This window comes from Hyla sarda, chromosome 10 (genome assembly GCF_029499605.1).
Source record: "Hyla sarda isolate aHylSar1 chromosome 10, aHylSar1.hap1, whole genome shotgun sequence".
Lineage (NCBI taxonomy): Eukaryota > Metazoa > Chordata > Amphibia > Anura > Hylidae > Hyla > Hyla sarda.
In genome coordinates this window covers 12,422,103-12,441,643 of record NC_079198.1, presented here as the reverse complement: position 1 = coordinate 12,441,643, position 19,541 = coordinate 12,422,103, and the positions used below count along the sequence as shown (strand labels likewise).

The following is a 19,541-nucleotide window of genomic DNA, read 5'->3' as shown; positions in this document are numbered from 1 at the left end:
CAGTCAGTGCAATATCATTAGAAGTTAATTGTGACAGTTCATTTCTGTTTTAGACTGATTGCAAAAATCCCAATAAAGGGTTTTGTGTCAGCTTTATGCAGATTGAAAGTATTAAGAAATTTGCAACTCATCCCACCCCTCAGCGCATGGACTGGAAGGGGGCACCACCCTCAAACAGAGCAGTACAAGAGAAGATGCAAAATGGAGATGCAAAATGTTAAAAAGATCATAGTAAACGGTACAACCAATAGTATACAGAAGGGTTGTGCAGTGAAGACCAATATAAAGTGCTACCTTTACCTTAAACTTGGGATGCATTGCTCACCAAAAATAGGTGGTCCTAATGTCTGTCCCTGATGTAGTGACCCTTCTTGGCAGATAGAGTGCTTGCTCAAAAAGAGCGATGCTATGCAGGAACCTACCCCAGTTGGGACTGAAATGTCCCTGACCTCCCTACATGTTTCTTCTAGTGGTAAATACATGATTCCTCAGGGGAGCAATAGTTGGAATATAAAGCATGCAAAAAGTAATTAACTACACTTATAGGAAAGTAGTAGTGTAACCACAAAGCCATAGAAAAAAGCACTCAGCGCTTTGCAGGAACCTACCCCAGTTGTGCCCTAGATCTCCCTCACCTCCCTATGTGTTTCCTTCTGTGGTGAAGACAGGATTCCTCAGGGGAGTACTAGTGTGGATACAAATATATAAAGCTTTACAAGTAGTTAACTTCACTTATGGAGAAGTAGTAGTATAATAACAATGCCATAGTATAACAGACTACAGCTATGATGGAACATACTCCCTACATGTTTTCTCCTCTGGTGAATACAGGATTCCTCAGGGGAGCACGTGTGTGGATACAAATATATCAATCAAGCTTAAAAAAAAGTAGTTAATGACTCTTATGATAAAGTAGTAGTGTAACAACAAAGCCATAGAATGAAGGGAACTCAGTAAGCAACGTCACAGACTATAAACCAACAACGTCCTGTCTAACATGTTTCTTCAAAATCATCAGGAGCTCAAGAGACGACAAAATGACAGGATAATTATAACCGCCATCACCGATGTGTTATGAACGTTGCACAAATTAAGCAATGGGCTAAACAAGTTATAGCAGAGGGAGAAAACAATACACCGACGGTGCAATACTCTTGGGGATGTCGGATGGCGCTGGCCGCCGCAGCCAAAGCTCTATAGCAGTGGTCTCCAACCTGCGGACCTCCAGATGTTGCAAAACTACAACTCCCAGCATGCCCGGACAGCCGTTGGCTGTCCGGGCATGCTGGGAGTTGTAGTTTTGCAACATCTGGAGGTCCGCAGGTTGAGGACCACTGCTCTATAGGAGGTGATTGTACCATGAAGGAAGATGATGACATCCTCCAGCCAAGGACAAGTACCACAAGTACCACGGATGTTCTGACTTCATACTCATCATTTTTGGCTGCTGTGCATTACAGGGTAGATCGATCATGTGATTTGCACAGGATTGCATTACCTTGCCTGTGAGTTGCACCATCGCTGTATTGGCTTATTCCGTGCTATAACTTGTTTAGCGTTCACTGTATATCAATGATGGCGGTAATTATTGTTTTGACATATTTTGAGTTACTGCTGATGTTATATGTTGTTCATTGATTTGCCTGTTACCCTGATTGCTGAGCCCTTTATTGTATGGTGTTGTGTTTCCACCATTACTTCTCCATACGGGTGCTTCACTACTTTCTTTGTGGCTGGCGCTGTTATGGGGGCGGATTCTGTTATGAGGTAACTGTGCCTGGTACACAGCGGCTCACTTACAGTGGTTTGGTTAGCTATTATTGGAGCAGGATCAGTACAGGATAAGTAATGTAATGTATGTACACAGTGACCTCACCAGCAGAATAGTGAGTACAGCTCTGGGGTATAATACAGGATATAACTTAGGATCAGTACAGGATAAGTAATGTAATGTATGTACACAGTGACCTCGCCAGCAGAATAGTGAGTACGGCTCTGGAGTATAATACAGGTTATAACTCAGGACCAGTACAGGATAAGTAATGTAATGTATGTACACAGTGACCTCACCAGCAGAATAGTGAGTACAGCTCTGGAGTATAATACAGGATATAACTCAGGATCAGTACGGGATAAGTAATGTAATGTATGTACACAGTGACCTCACCAGCAGAATAGTGAGTACAGCTCTGGGGTATAATACAGGATATAACTCAGGATCAGTACAGGATAAGTAATGTAATGTATGTACACAGTGACCCCACCAGCAGAATAGTGAGTACAGCTCTGGGGTATAATACAGGATATAACTCAGGATCAGTACAGGATAAGTAATGTAATGTATATACACAGTGACCTCACCAGCAGAATAGTGAGTACAGCTCTGGAGTATAATACAGGATATAACTCAGGATCAGTACAGGATAAGTAATGTAATGTATGTACACAGTGACCTCACCAGCAGAATAGTGAGTACAGCTCTGGAGTATAATACAGGATATAACTCAGGATCAGTACAGGATAAGTAATGTAATGTATGTACACAGTGACCTCACCAGCAGAATAGTGAGTACAGCTCTGGAGTATAATACAGGATATAACTCAGGATCAGTACAGGATAAGTAATGTAATGTATGTACACAGTGACCTCACCAGCAGAATAGTGAGTACAGCTCTGGTGTATAATACAGGATATAACTCAGGATCAGTACAGGATAAGTAATGTAATGAATGTACACAGTGACCTCACCAGCAGAATAGTGAGTACAGCTCTGGGGTATAATACAGGATATAACTCAGGATCAGTGCAGGATAAGTAATGTAATGTATGTACACAGTGACCTCACCAGCAGAATAGTGAGTACAGCTCTGGAGTATAATAAAGGATATAACCCAGGATCAGTAGAGGATAAGTAATGTAATGTATGTACACAGTGACCTCACCAGCAGAATAGTGAGTACAGCTCTGGTGTATAATACAGGATATAACTCAGGATCAGTACAGGATAAGTAATGTAATGTATGTACACAGTGACCTCACCAGCAGAATAGTGAGTACAGCTCTGGTGTATAATACAGGATATAACTCAGGATCAGTACAGGATAAGTAATGTAATGTATGTACACAGTGACCTCACCAGCAGAATAGTGAGTACAGCTCTGGAGTATAATTGTCACGATGCCGGCTGGCAGGTAGTGGATCCTCTGTGCCAGAGAGGGATTGGCGTGGACCGTGCTAGAGGATCGGTTCTAAGTCACTACTGGTTTTCACCAGAGCCCGCCGCAAAGCGGGATGGTCTTGCTGCGGCGGTAGTGACCAGGTCGTATCCCCTAGCAACGGCTCAACCTCTCTGGCTGCTGAAGATAGGCGCGGTACAAGGGAGTAGACAGAAGCAAGGTCGGACGTAGCAGAAGGTCGGGGCAGGCAGCAAGGATCGTAGTCAGGGGCAACGGCAGAAGGTCTGGAATCACAGGCAAGGAACACACAAGGAACGCTTTCACTGGCACTAGGGCAACAAGATCCGGCGAGGGAGTGAAGGGGAAGTGAGGTGATATAGGGAAGTGCACAGGTGTAAACACTAATTGGAACCACTGCACCAATCAGCGGTGCAGTGGCCCTTTAAATCGCAAAGACCCGGCGCGCGCGCGCCCTAGGGAGCGGGGCCGCGCGCGCCGGGACAGAACTGACGGGGAGCGAGTAAGGTACGGGAGCCGGGGTGCGCATCGCGAGCGGGCGCTACCCGCATCGCGAATCGCATCCCGGCCGGAGGTAGTAACGCAGCGCCCCGGGTCCGTGGAACCGACCGGGGCGCTGCAGTGAGGGAAGTGTAGCGAGCGCTCCGGGGAGGAGCGGGGACCCGGAGCGCTCGGCGTAACAGTACCCCCCCCCTTGGGTCTCCCCCTCTTCTTGGGGCCTGAGAACCTGAGGATCAGACTTTTGTCCAGGATATTGTCCTCAGGTTCCCAGGACCTCTCTTCTGGACCACAACCCTCCCAATCCACTAAAAAAAAAGTTCTTCCCCTGACCTTTTTAGAGGCCAAAATCTCTTTGACAGAGAAGATGTCCGAGGAGCCGGAAACAGGAGTGTGAGGAACAGATTTAGGAGAAAAACGGTTGAGGATGAGAGGTTTAAGAAGAGAGACGTGAAAGGCATTAGGGATACGAAGAGAAGGAGGAAGAAGAAGTTTGTAAGAGACAGGATTAATTTGACACAAAACTTTAAAAGGACCAAGATAGCGTGGTCCCAACTTATAGCTCGGGACACGGAAACGGACATATTTAGCGGAGAGCCATACCTTGTCTCCAGGGGAAAAAATGGGAGGAGCTCTTCTTTTCTTATCTGCGAATCTCTTCATGCGAGAAGAAGCCTGTAAGAGAGAATTTTGGGTCTCTTTCCATATGGTGGAAAGATCACGAGAAATTTCATCCACAGCGGGCAGACCAGAGGGCAAGGGGGTAGGGAGGGGGGGAAGAGGGTGACGGCCGTACACCACGAAAAACGGAGATTTGGAGGAAGATTCAGAGATTCTGAAATTATACGAGAATTCGGCCCAAGGTAGAAGATCTGCCCAGTCATCCTGGCGGGAGGAAACAAAATGTCGTAAATAGTCACCCAAGATCTGGTTAATTCTCTCTACTTGTCCATTGGATTGAGGATGGTATGCAGAAGAAAAATTTAATTTAATCTTGAGTTGTTTACAGAGAGCCCTCCAGAATTTAGACACAAATTGGACGCCTCTATCCGAGACGATCTGTGTAGGCAACCCGTGAAGACGAAAAATGTGTACAAAAAATTGTTTAGCCAACTGAGGCGCTGAAGGAAGACCAGGAAGAGGGATGAAATGTGCCATTTTGGAGAATCGATCAACGACCACCCAAATAACAGTGTTGCCATGGGATGGGGGTAAGTCAGTAATAAAATCCATACCAATCAGAGACCAAGGTTGTTCGGGGACAGGTAGAGGATGAAGAAAACCAGCGGGCTTCTGGCGAGGAGTCTTATCCCGGGCACAGATAGTGCAGGCTCGCACAAAGTCCACCACATCAGTCTCTAGAGTCGGCCACCAATAGAAGCGAGAGATGAGTTGCACAGATTTCTTGATGCCCGCATGACCTGCGAGATGGGAGGAGTGACCCCATTTGAGGATCCCAAGGCGTTGGCGTGGAGAAACAAAGGTCTTTCCTGGAGGAGTTTGCCTGATGGAGGCTGGAGAAGTGGAAATCAGGCAGTCAGGAGGAATGATGTGTTGAGGAGAGAGTTCAATTTCAGAGGCATCTGAGGAACGAGAGAGAGCATCGGCCCTAATGTTTTTATCAGCAGGCCGAAAGTGAATTTCAAAATTAAATCGGGCAAAGAACAGAGACCACCTGGCCTGACGAGGATTCAGCCGTTGGGCAGACTGGAGGTAGGAGAGGTTCTTGTGATCGGTGTAAATAATAACTGGAAATCTTGATCCCTCCAGCAGATGCCTCCATTCCTCAAGTGCTAATTTAATGGCTAGAAGCTCTCGATCCCCGATGGAGTAGTTCCTCTCCGCCGGAGAGAAGGTCCTGGAAAAAAAACCACAAGTAACAGCATGCCCGGAAGAGTTTTTTTGTAGAAGGACAGCTCCAGCTCCCACTGAGGAGGCATCAACCTCCAATAGGAAGGGTTTAGATGGGTCAGGTCTGGAGAGCACGGGAGCCGAAGAAAAGGCAGACTTGAGTCGTTTAAAGGCGTCTTCCGCTTGAGGAGGCCAAGACTTGGGATCGGCATTTTTTTTTGTTAAAGCCACAATAGGAGCCACAATGGTAGAAAAATGTGGAATAAATTGCCTGTAATAATTGGCGAACCCCAAAAAACGTTGGATGGCACGGAGTCCGGAGGGGCGTGGCCAATCTAAGACGGCAGAGAGTTTATCTGGGTCCATTTGTAGTCCCTGGCCAGAGACCAAGTATCCTAGAAAAGGAAGAGATTGGCATTCAAACAGACATTTCTCTATTTTGGCATAGAGTTGATTATCACGAAGTCTCTGAAGAACCATACGGACATGCTGGCGGTGTTCTTCAAGATTGGCAGAAAAAATCAGGATATCGTCCAGATATACAACAACACAGGAGTATAGTAGATCACGAAAAATTTCATTAACAAAGTCTTGGAAGACGGCAGGGGCGTTGCATAGACCAAAGGGCATGACCAGATACTCAAAGTGTCCATCTCTGGTGTTAAATGCCGTTTTCCATTCATCCCCCTCTCTGATGCGGATGAGATTATAAGCACCTCTTAAGTCCAGTTTGGTAAAAATATGGGCACCTTGGAGACGATCAAAGAGTTCAGAGATGAGGGGTAGGGGGTAGCGGTTCTTAACCGTGATTTTATTAAGACCGCGGTAGTCAATGCAAGGACGTAGAGAGCCATCTTTTTTGGACACAAAGAAAAATCCGGCTCCGGCAGGAGAGGAGGATTTACGGATAAAGCCCTTTTTTAAATTTTCTTGGACGTATTCAGACATGGCAAGAGTCTCTGGGACGGACAGAGGATAGATTCTGCCCCGGGGTGGAGTAGTGCCCGGGAGGAGGTCAATGGGACAATCATAAGGCCTGTGAGGAGGTAGAGTCTCAGCTTGTTTTTTGCAAAAAACGTCCGCAAAGTCCATATAGGCCTTAGGGAGACTGGTTACATGAGGAAGCACAGGGACACGGCAAGGTTTACTGGGAACCGGTTTTAAGCAGTCCTTGGAACAAGAGGGCCCCCAACTCTTGATCTCCCCAGTGGACCAATCCAGGATTGGGGAATGGAGTTGAAGCCAGGGAAGTCCAAGAAGGATTTCAGAAGTGCAATTGGGGAGGACCAACAGTTCAATCCTCTCGTGATGAGATCCGATGCACATTAGAAGGGGCTCCGTGCGGAAACGTATAGTACAGTCCAATCTTTCATTGTTTACACAATTGATGTAGAGGGGTCTGGCGAGACTGGTCAGCGGGATGTTGAACCTGTTGACGAGAGAGGCTAAGATGAAATTTCCTGCAGATCCGGAGTCCAAGAAGGCCACAGCAGAGAAGGAGAAGGCAGAGGCAGACATCCGCACAGGCACAGTAAGACGTGGAGAAGCAGAGTAGACATCAAGGACTGTCTCACCTTTGTGCGGAGTCAGCGGACGTCTTTCCAGGCGGGGAGGACGGATAGGACAATCCTTCAGGAAGTGTTCGGTACTAGCACAGTACAGGCAGAGATTCTCCATGCGGCGTCGTGTCCTCTCTTGGGGTGTCAGGCGAGACCGGTCGACCTGCATAGCCTCCACGGCGGGAGGCACAGGAACAGATTGCAGGGGACCAGAGGAGAGAGGAGCCGGGGAGAAGAAACGCCTCGTGCGAACAGAGTCCATATCCTGGCGGAGCTCCTGACGCCGTTCGGAAAAACGCATGTCAATGCGAGTGGCAAGATGGATGAGTTCATGTAGGTTAGCAGGGATTTCTCGTGCGGCCAGAACATCTTTAATGTTGCTGGATAGGCCTTTTTTAAAGGTCGCGCAGAGTGCCTCATTATTCCAGGATAATTCTGAAGCAAGGGTACGGAACTGTACGGCATACTCGCCAACGGAAGAATTACCCTGGACCAGGTTCAACAGGGCAGTCTCAGCAGAAGAGGCTCGGGCAGGTTCCTCAAAGACACTTCGAATTTCCGAGAAGAAGGAGTGTACAGAGGCAGTGACGGGGTCATTGCGGTCCCAGAGCGGTGTGGCCCAAGCCAGGGCTTTTCCAGACAGCAGGCTGACTACGAAAGCCACCTTAGACCTTTCAGTGGGGAACTGGTCCGACATCATCTCCAAGTGTAATGAACATTGGGAAAGAAAGCCACGGCAAAACTTAGAGTCCCCATCAAATTTATCCGGCAAGGATAGTCGTATTCCAGAAGCGGCCACTCGCTGCGGAGGAGGTACAGGAGCTGGCGGAGGAGATGATTGCTGGAGCTGTGGTAGTAACTGTTGTAGCATAACAGTCAGTTGAGACAGCTGTTGGCCTTGTTGCGCAATCTGTTGTGACTGCTGGGCGACCACCGTGGTGAGGTCAGCGACAACTGGCAGAGGAACTTCAGCGGGATCCATGGCCGGATCTACTGTCACGATGCCGGCTGGCAGGTAGTGGATCCTCTGTGCCAGAGAGGGATTGGCGTGGACCGTGCTAGAGGATCGGTTCTAAGTCACTACTGGTTTTCACCAGAGCCCGCCGCAAAGCGGGATGGTCTTGCTGCGGCGGTAGTGACCAGGTCGTATCCCCTAGCAACGGCTCAACCTCTCTGGCTGCTGAAGATAGGCGCGGTACAAGGGAGTAGACAGAAGCAAGGTCGGACGTAGCAGAAGGTCGGGGCAGGCAGCAAGGATCGTAGTCAGGGGCAACGGCAGAAGGTCTGGAATCACAGGCAAGGAACACACAAGGAACGCTTTCACTGGCACTAGGGCAACAAGATCCGGCGAGGGAGTGAAGGGGAAGTGAGGTGATATAGGGAAGTGCACAGGTGTAAACACTAATTGGAACCACTGCACCAATCAGCGGTGCAGTGGCCCTTTAAATCGCAAAGACCCGGCGCGCGCGCGCCCTAGGGAGCGGGGCCGCGCGCGCCGGGACAGAACTGACGGGGAGCGAGTAAGGTACGGGAGCCGGGGTGCGCATCGCGAGCGGGCGCTACCCGCATCGCGAATCGCATCCCGGCCGGAGGTAGTAACGCAGCGCCCCGGGTCCGTGGAACCGACCGGGGCGCTGCAGTGAGGGAAGTGTAGCGAGCGCTCCGGGGAGGAGCGGGGACCCGGAGCGCTCGGCGTAACAATAATAAAGGATATAACCCAGGATCAGTAGAGGATAAGTAATGTAATGTATGTACACAGTGACCTCACCAGCAGAATAGTGAGTACAGCTCTGGAGTATAATACAGGATATAACTCAGGATCAGTACAGGACAAGTAATGTAATGTATGTACACAGTGACCTCACCAGCAGAATAGTGAGTACAGCTCTGGAGTATAATACAGGATATAACTCAGGATCAGTACGGGATAAGTAATGTAATGTATGTACACAGTGACCTCACCAGCAGAATAGTGAGTACAGCTCTGGGGTATAATACAGGATATAACTCAGGATCAGTACAGGATAAGTAATGTAATGTATGTACACAGTGACCCCACCAGCAGAATAGTGAGTACAGCTCTGGGGTATAATACAGGATATAACTCAGGATCAGTACAGGATAAGTAATGTAATGTATATACACAGTGACCTCACCAGCAGAATAGTGAGTACAGCTCTGGAGTATAATACAGGATATAACTCAGGATCAGTACAGGATAAGTAATGTAATGTATGTACACAGTGACCTCACCAGCAGAATAGTGAGTACAGCTCTGGAGTATAATACAGGATATAACTCAGGATCAGTACAGGATAAGTAATGTAATGTATGTACACAGTGACCTCACCAGCAGAATAGTGAGTACAGCTCTGGAGTATAATACAGGATATAACTCAGGATCAGTACAGGATAAGTAATGTAATGTATGTACACAGTGACCTCACCAGCAGAATAGTGAGTACAGCTCTGGTGTATAATACAGGATATAACTCAGGATCAGTACAGGATAAGTAATGTAATGAATGTACACAGTGACCTCACCAGCAGAATAGTGAGTACAGCTCTGGGGTATAATACAGGATATAACTCAGGATCAGTGCAGGATAAGTAATGTAATGTATGTACACAGTGACCTCACCAGCAGAATAGTGAGTACAGCTCTGGAGTATAATAAAGGATATAACCCAGGATCAGTAGAGGATAAGTAATGTAATGTATGTACACAGTGACCTCACCAGCAGAATAGTGAGTACAGCTCTGGTGTATAATACAGGATATAACTCAGGATCAGTACAGGATAAGTAATGTAATGTATGTACACAGTGACCTCACCAGCAGAATAGTGAGTACAGCTCTGGTGTATAATACAGGATATAACTCAGGATCAGTACAGGATAAGTAATGTAATGTATGTACACAGTGACCTCACCAGCAGAATAGTGAGTACAGCTCTGGAGTATAATAAAGGATATAACCCAGGATCAGTAGAGGATAAGTAATGTAATGTATGTACACAGTGACCTCACCAGCAGAATAGTGAGTACAGCTCTGGAGTATAATACAGGGTATAACTCAGGATCAGTACAGGACAAGTAATGTAATGTATGTACACAGTGACCTCACCAGCAGAATAGTGAGTACAGCTCTGGAGTATAATACAGGATATAACTCAGGATCAGTACAGGATAAGTAATGTAATGTATGTGCACAGTGACCTCACCAGCAGAATAGTGAGTGCTTCTCTAAAGTATAATCCAGAATATAACTCAGGATCAGTAGACAGAGGCAATGTATGGCTGTCTTTTTATTTTTTATAATAATAGTCATAATTTCTGTCCTCAGTGCCTGCAAACCCCGTCATCTCGGGACTTCGCCCTCATTCTGCGCCCGCCCTGTGTATATGACACTGTCCAGCTGACACACAACCCCTCGCGCTGCCGTCCTCCTCTGATGTCAGTTCCCATTGTTACTCTCGAAGTCACAAGCAGTCACCGGGCAGCATTTCAAGAAGCACAATGGGGATTGTGTGCGAGTGTTTTCCTCTGCCAGACTGTTTTTGTATAAACATCTATTGATAGCCTGATATGGTGCCCGGCTCCCTCACCCACAGTCCGCTCCCACAAGGATAAAGACGTTACATTGGACTGTGTGCCCTTTAAGATGCCAATTTAGTGTGTTTTGCAACAGCTGGAGGCGCACCAGTTGGGAAACACTGCCCTTTAGGTTCCTAGATGCACAGACCTTTTGGGTAGGGTCACACGTAACGGATCCGCAGCATATTTTACGCTGTGGATCCGCCGGTGACCCGACCCATTTTGTGCCTCCAGCTGTTGCCACCCCCGTTCCTCCGCCTCGCTCTGCCCCTGGCCTGCTCGCAGCAGCAATCCGTGGCTACGCCACGAGCAGCCACACAGGTTACCTGCGAGTCGGCGAATGCACTCTGACATCGCAGAGCAGCCGCGATGTCTGAGTGGACTCGACGACTCGCAGGCCACCTGTGTGGCTGCTCCTAGCGGCAGATTGCCACTGCGAGGTCGGCCAGGGGCGGAGCGAGGTGGGGGAACTGGGGTGGCAACAGCTGGAGGCACAAAATGGGTCAGGTCAACGGCGGATCCGCAGCGTAAAATATGCTGCGGATGCGTTACTTGTGACCCTATCCTTAGGGTGCGTTCACACTGCGGATATCTCGCTCAATCTCCACTCACAGAATTCAGCGAGCGGTATCCAGCCTGGCAGCCGCCGGCGGTGGTAGGACTGCGCGGCACTGCGACCTCACCATTGACGGCTGGGCAGCGCTCGAGGAATTCCACTCAAAGAATGAGCATGTTCTTTCTTTGAGCCTAATTGTCCGCCGCTGAAATTGCTCAGTGTGAACGGGTCTCGCGGAAAACCTATTCACACTGATGTTAAAGTTCCCCGCGCGTAATTCCGCTAGCAGAATTCCACCCGCGGAATTACGTAGTGTAAACGCACCCTTATACCTATACATGCATTTATAATATAGTATCTCTGTATATGTACGAACGTCCCCCACTGACGCTGCAATAACCTATAAGACCCAAAGGGTGTTATCCAGGAGTATAAAAAACAGAGCTGATTTCTTTCAAAAAACAGCACCACGCCTGCCATCTGGCTGTGCGTGGTATTACAACGTGCCTCATGTCACTTTACTGGAACTGACCTGCAATACCATACACAACCTGAGAACAGGTATGGTGCTGTTTTGGGAAGAAATTAGCTCTAGTTTTCTTATCCCATGTTGCCTTACCAAAATGGCGGCAAGTCTCACCGGATCCTCCATGGTTGGGAGATATTTGGGGACCCCAGGACAGGTGTGGTGCTGTTTTTGGAAGAAATTAGCGTTTTTTCTTATCCTGTGTTGCCTATCCGGGACGGCGGGTTGTTCCGCCGGATCCTGGACGGTTGGGAATAATTTAGGATGTTCCGCAGGATCCTGGATGTTTGGGAAGAATATGGCAACCCCCAGCACCTCAAACGGGCTGTCCCACACTGAGCTGCAATACCACACACAACCTGAGGACAAGTGTGGCGCTGTTTTTGGAAGAAATTTGCTCTGTTTTTCTTATCCCATGTTGCCTTCCCGATATGGCGGCATGTCCTGCCGGATCCTGGATGGTTGGGAATAATTTGGCAACTCCCAGCTTAGTTGCACCTCAAACGGGCTGCTCCACACTGAGGTGCAATACCACACACAACCTGCGGACAGGGGTGGCGCTGTTTTTGGAAGAAAATATTTGTTTCTTTTTTTAACCCTGGATATTCAGGGTTCACACTGGCATAATATGTGTCCGACATACTCACAAGTCATGTCCTGAGCATGGATCTTTAATACAGGGAGAGGTTACGCTAGGTCACCAATCTGTGGACCTCCAGCTGTTGCAAAACTACAACTCTCAGCATGCCCGGACAGCCAACGGCTGTCCGGGCATGCTGGGAGTTGTAGTTTTGCAACAGCCGTTGGCTGTCTGGGCATGCTGGGAGTTGTAGCTTTGCAACAGCTGGAGGTCCACAATTTGGAGACCACGGACCTAGGGGGACCACGTATACAAAGACACCGGTCTATTATCTGACTACAAAAATGTCACCTCAAACGTATGTCACTCAAACCATATAGGACACGTATGGAGCTGGATGGGACAGAACAGGCAGAAAATCTCAAGAGGAACCACAGAAACCGCAGTCAAAGCAGCGCAACCTATATACAGATGCAGCAGAGCTGAGTGTGTCATTTCCTATGTGCATGGTTAAAGCAATGCAAAAAGTTTACCTGCCATCTTAAAGTTGGGTTAAAGGGGTTATCCAGGAAAAAACTTTATACATTATATATATATCAACTGGCTGCAGAAAGTTAAACAGATTTGTAAATTACTTCTATAAAAAAAAAAAATATTAATCCTTTCAGTACTTATGAGCTGCTGAAGTTGAGTTGTTCTTTTCTGTCTAAGAGCTGTGCTTGAATTTGGTCTCCTGTCAGGTTGGGAGGAGACCAAACGAACTGTTTAACTTGTGTAGAGAACAGAACAGAGCCACCTAGTGTCTCAGGAACGTGTCTCGGGAACTGTCCAGAGCAGAAGCAAATCCCCATAGCAAACCTCTTGCAAACCTACTCTGTGCAGTTCCCGAGACAAGCAGAGATGTCAGCAGAGAGCACAGAAAAGAACAACTCAACTTCAGCAGCTGATAATTATTGGAAGGATTAAGATTTTTTTTTATGGAAGTAATTTACAAATCTTTTTAAATTTCTGGAGCCAGTTGATATAGGTATATATATATATATATATATATATATATATATATATATATATATATGTATATAAAAGTTTTTTCCTGCAATAACCCTTTAAAGGGTTACTCCGGTGGAAAACTATTTTTTTTTTAATCAACTGGTACCAGTAAGTTAAACAGATTTGTAAATGACTTCTATTAAAAAAAAAATCTTAATCCTTCCAGTACTTATTAGCTGCTGAATACTACAGAGGAAATTCTTTTCTTTTTGGAACACAGAGCTCTCTGCTGACATCACAAGCACAGTGCTCTCTGCTGACATCACAAGCACAGTGCTCTCTGCTGACACCTCTGTCCATTTTAAGAACTGTCCAGAGTAGGAGAAAATCCCCATAGCAAACATAGGCAGCTTTGGACAGTTCCTAAAATGGACAGAGGTGTCAGCAGAGAGCACTGTGCTTGTGATGTCAGCAGAGAGCTCTGTGTTCCAAAAAGAAAAGAATTTCCTCTGTAGTATTCAGCAGCTAATAAGTACTGGAAGGATTAAGAATTTTTTAATAGAAGTGATTTACAAATCTGTTTAACTTTCTGGCACCAGCTGATTAAAAAAAAAAAAGTTTTCCACCGGAGTACCCCTTTAACTTCGAGAAACAGCGCCACTCACGTCCTCAGGTCGTGTGTGGTATCGCAGTTCAGTACCACCGAAGTAACTGAAGCCAAGTTGTAGTACTGCACACAACCTGAAGACAGGGGCGGTGCTGTTTTTGGAAGTAAACAGTTATTTCTAATCCTATATATACAATGCAAGCAACAAGCCCCGTTACATAGTTGTGCCAAATGACAAACTCACGTATGGACCCTCTAATAAACTCAGCGCAGCTACATCTGTTCAAAAACAAATAGTATCTTTCTAAATAACCTGTATACATGGTGAGGAGGGGTCAGATCTTACGTCTTAGGATATATACTTGCGACTACTAAGGCTGCATTATTCACATCTCGTTTTTGCGATACGGTTGCCGTATTCGGTTTCATTGAAAAAAAACGAATCGAACCGTATTGCAAACCGTATATATAGACATTTCATTGTAAACCGTATGCAAAATGTATCAGGTTCTGTACGTTTTGCATCATTTACGGGTTTATACGGTTTTTAACGGTACACCAAACCGCAGTCTACTACTCCTGGTCAAAAACCATATCCAACCTGTATACGGTTATTTTAAAATGGAGTTCTGTGGTAACCGTATTGAACCGTATGTGCGTACGGTTACATCCAGTTTGCACAATACTGTTTTTCATATATATTTTTTTATTTATTTTTTTTTTTTTATTTTTTGGGGGGGGGGGGATTTTTTTTTGAAAATTCAATAAAAAAAAAGAACTTTATTTAAAATGTTGACAAACATAAAACCGTATCCATTTTTCCCCCCCAAGGAAAACGTATTAAAACGTATGCAAACGGACATCCGTATACGGTTTAAAAACGTGAGGAGGCATATACGGTTGCATACGTTTCGGTCCGGTTTGGAGACATAGGTTTTTTTGTACAGAAACGGGATACGGGACCCGTATTGCAAAAACGAGATGTGAATGCAGCTTAAGAAGCAGGAAGAGAGAGAAAGAAGATACGAGTTTACGAGTTTACGCTTTTTTGAGGCTGCAGCGTCTGTGCGTAGTAAAGTGTCGAAAAACTGCTACTTTATGTATAAAAGAGAAAAGATACAGATGCTGAAAAGTTGCAGTGCTGATTCCATGGCTGCGGCGTCTGGGCATAGTAATAAGTCATTATTATAATAAGTAAGTGAACCTGCAGTCCCATGTAAAACCAGATGACAAATTCAGTTTTGCTACACCTTGTCATAGGTCAGTGGGTCTTTATTTTTAATCTTTTTCTTGCAGAAGACTTGGCATCGCCTTTCGTGATCGTACGTTGCAGATAATTCGTCTCTGCGTCGAGATCTGATGATTAGTATCCGGTTCAGCTCTGCTACGTTTTCTAAGACGTAACAGTAACACCACACTACAACCCCGCAATCGTGTACGAATTCCTCTACATATGTCATCACCGGGTGCCCATCATTCAGGGCTATGGATTAAAGGGGTACTCCGGTGAAAACCTTTTTTCTTTTAAATCAACTGGTGGCAGAAAGTTAAACATATTTGTAAATGACTTCTATTAAAAAATCTTAACCCTTTCAGTACTTATTAGCTGCTGAATGCTACAGAGGAAATTCCTTTCTTTTTGGAACACTGATGACATCACGAGCACAGTGCTCTCTGCTGACATCTCTGTCCATTTTAGCAACCATGCATAGCTGATGTAGGGGTTCAAATCCCACTAAGGACAACAATAAATAAAGTGTTATTATAATAACGTCAGCAGAGAGAACTGTGCTTGTGATGTCATCAGAGAGCATTCCAAAAAGAAAAGAATTTCCTCTGTAGTATTCAGCAGCTAATAAGTACAGGAAGGATTAAGATTCTTTAATAGAAGTAATTTACAAATATGTTTAACTTTCTGCCACCAGTTGATTTAAAAGAAAAAAGGTTTTCACCGGAGTACCCCTTTACATTCAGTCCTTTCGGCAATGCTCTGCAAGATCCGGCATCAAAACCCAGGGTCTGTCAATAGCAGATGGTATGGACAATGAAACCCCCTTGAGAAGACCACCCAAAATTGTATTGAAAGCTGTTTTTTTGCAGAACAAAAAAAAATTATTATTATTAATAATAATAATAATTAAAAAAAAGAAAAAGAAAAAAAAAATATATATATATATATATTAAAAAAGAGCCACTATGCAAACAAAAAAATATGTCACCATATGTAGTCTGGATTAGAGGGTGGTCTTCTCAAAGAGGTGGTCTTCTGGATAGGTTTCACTACAGCAGTGGTCTCCAACCTGCGGACCTCCAGATGTTGCAAAACTACAACTCCCAGCATGCCCGGACAGCCGTTGGCTGTCCGGGCATGCTGGGAGTTGTAGTTTTGCAACATCTGGAGGTCCGCAGGTTGAAGACCACTGCACTACAGTCTCAATGCACTGCAGGTGGAGACTATTGAATAGGAGTGATCTAGCGTCAAAATCCAGGCTCTGTCTACAGCAGCTTGTATATAATGTCATTGCAGTGCAAGCAGAGGGCGGAGGAGCACTTGTAAAGCCTGTGCCAGCAAAATTACAGAATATCAAAAACCTTGCTTATAAGGCAATGAGCAGATTCTACAGATGTTCTAAGACAGGGTTCTCCAATTAATGGCCCTGCAGCTGTTGCAAAACTACAACTCCTAGCATGCTGGGAGTTGTAGTTTTGCAACAGCTGGAGGGCCACTGTTTGCAGACCACCATTCTAAGATAAGGGAGATTCATCAGAGAGGACAGGTAAAAGTTGGAGACAACAAGGCAACAAGCAGGTTCTAAAGATGTTCTAAGACAAGGTCCTCCAAACTGTGGCCCTCCAGCTGTTGTAAAACTAAACTACAGCTGGAGGGCCACAATTTGGAGACCCCCAATCTAAGCTAAGGAAGGTCAATGAGAGAGGACGGGTGAATGTCAAAGGTGCCGCCTCCGAGGAGACCACAAGGCAATAAACAGGTTCTAATTATGCTCTAAGACAAGGTCCTCCAAACTGTGGCCCACCAGCTGTTGTAAAACTAAACTACAGCTGGAGGGCCACAATTTGGAGACCCCCGATCTAAGCTAAGGAAGGTCAATCAGAGAGGACGGGTGAATGTCAAAGCTGCCGCCTCCGAGGAGACCACAAGGCAATAAGCAGGCTCTAAATATACTCTAAGACAAGGTTCTCCAAATTGTGGCCCTCCAGCTGTTGTAAATTTAAACTACAGCTGGAGGGCCACAATTTGGAGACCCCCAATCTAAGCTAAGGAAGGTCAATGAGAGAGGATGGGGGAATGTCAAAGGTGCCGCCTCAGAGGAGACCACAAGGCAATAAGCAGGTTCTAATTATGCTCTAAGACAAGGACCTCCAAATTGTGGCCCTCCAGCTGTTGTAAAATTATACTACAGCTGGAGGGCCACAGTTTGAAGACCACTATTCTAAGATAAGGAAGGTCCATCGGAGAGGATGGGGGAATGTCAAAGGTGCCGCCTCCGAGGAGACCACAAAGCAATAAGCAGGTTCTAAATATAAGGGAGGTATGAGATAAGGGAGGTCCATCGGCAGGGACCTGCACAGACATTTTGGGGGCAGGGGCTCAAGTAGAAAAAAGGGCACTTTTCATTATAAAAAAAAAGGTTGTAAAAACCTTAAATATGTTAACACAACACAATTCCTGAGATAAGGGACCTCCGGCAGTCACGTCAGCTGACTGAGACCTGCATCACCCCCACGGAGGTCCCATAGGCTAGATGCATTAAAGGGGTACTCCGGTAGAAAACTTTTTATTTATTTATTTTTTTTTAAATCAACTGGTGCCAGAAAGTTAAACAGATTTGTAAATTACTTCTATAAAAAAAAAAAAAAAAATCTTAATCCTTCCAGTACTTATTAGCTGCGGAATACTAAAGAGGAAATTCTTTTCTTTTTGAAACACAAAGAACTCTCTGCTGACATCACGAGCACAGTGCTCTCTGCTGACATCTCTGTCCATTTTTAGGAACTGTCCAGAGCAGCATATATATTCTATGGGGATTTTCTCCTGCTCTGGACAGTTCTTAAAATGGACAGAGATGTCAGCAGAGAGCACTGTGCTCAGGGATGTCAGCAGAGAGCTCTGTGTTCCAAAAATAAAAGAATTTCCTCTGTAGTATTCAGCAGCTAATAAGTACTGGAAGGATTTTTTCAATAGAAGTAATTTACAAATCTGTTAAACTTTCTTGCACCAGTTTTCCACCGGAGTACCCCGTTAATTCCTCAACCCAGTGTTTCCCAACCAGGGTGCCTCCAGCTGTTGCAAAACTACAACTCCCAGCATGCCCGGACAGCCGAAGGCTGTCCGGGCATGCTGGGAGTTGTAGTTTTGCAACAGCTGGAAGCATCCTGGTTGGGAAGCCTTGACTTAACCCCTTGAAGGACACAGCACTAATATTTCTGGCACCAGTTGATTAAAAAAAAAAAGTTTTCCACCGGAGTACCCCTTTAAAGGGGCAGGGGCTCAAGCCCCCTTTTGCCTCTGGAGAGGACAGGTGAACGGTGAAGGGTGCCACCTCCCGGGAGATTCCTTCACCCAAGACAAAAAGTTCCGACCGGACTCACCTGGCAGCTGGCGAAGCGGAGCAGCTCGGTATGTACGACCATGAGCACCACGCCGAACAGCGCCAAAAACAGAATCCAGGCGGACAGCCTCTTCTTCTGCTCCACCAGGACTTTCCTCTTCTTCAGCTTCCTCAGGTTCTCGGAGGGGGGTTCCCGTAGGATGTCCACCTTGGGTTTGGAGTTGAGGATGGCGATCTCGGTGAGCTCCTTGGTCTGCATGTCGCTGCGGGCTGCTTTCCCTCGGGATGCAGGAAGGCATGTTGTAAACAGAGGCCAGCCGCTCCTTCCCATGTGCTGCTTTGGCAGCGACTCCAGAGCCCCGGCCCAGTCCGGCTACCACAGACAGCTAAGGAAACCACAAGTTTCCTGTGTTCTCGCTTCGGCAATAGGGAGAAGGGGGGGTTAAAAAAATAAGACTCCTTCTTCGCTCCGACCACTTGTGTTACCTGCCTCTTCTTGCCTTCCCGAAAAAAATTCTCCTCCTTTTTTATTTATTTATTTATTTTTTGTAAGAAAATTTTAAGGAAAAAATGTCCCAAAAAAAATAAAAAAATTCAAAAATTCTCAAAACGATATTTTTAAACCCTTTTCTGCTCTATCTCGCCTCCACCGCGCGCCCTTAAAGGTATTGACCTCTATCCGGCTCAGTCCTCCAGCTCTGTCTCCCTCTCTCTGACGGTTCGCCCTGTAAAATATCTTATTTGTTTAGCTGCAGGGGATGGGAGGGGAGGAGGAGGCACACACGGAAAAAAAAAAACCTCTAATAGTTTTTAACCGGAGTTTTATTGTGCGATGCGGAGAGGTTTTATTATGACGGGTAACAGAACGTAATAAATGGTGACGGCACCGATGCTGGGGGCTATAACTGACAGGTATATCACTACCCGACCCCCCCCCCCCCCCCTCCAGGATATCGTTCTGGGTCTTTTTCTCCAAAATATGACCACTTAACCCTTCTTTTTCCAGTATGTA

At 46.1% G+C, this 19,541-nt stretch overlaps 1 protein-coding gene across 1 annotated transcript in view; it reads right to left on the bottom strand.

The window, feature by feature from the left end:
• The window catches only part of KCNN4 (potassium calcium-activated channel subfamily N member 4), an 81,190-nt gene extending 61,994 nt beyond the window's left edge, over positions 1 to 19,196 (bottom strand). Inside the window, exon 1 of the mRNA XM_056542551.1 lies at positions 18,570 to 19,196. Coding sequence (XP_056398526.1) covers positions 18,570 to 18,860 — 291 coding nt within the window. The 5' untranslated portion in view covers positions 18,861 to 19,196. The remainder of the gene's footprint in view (positions 1 to 18,569) is intronic.
• Between the last annotated feature and the right edge of the window lie 345 nt (positions 19,197 to 19,541).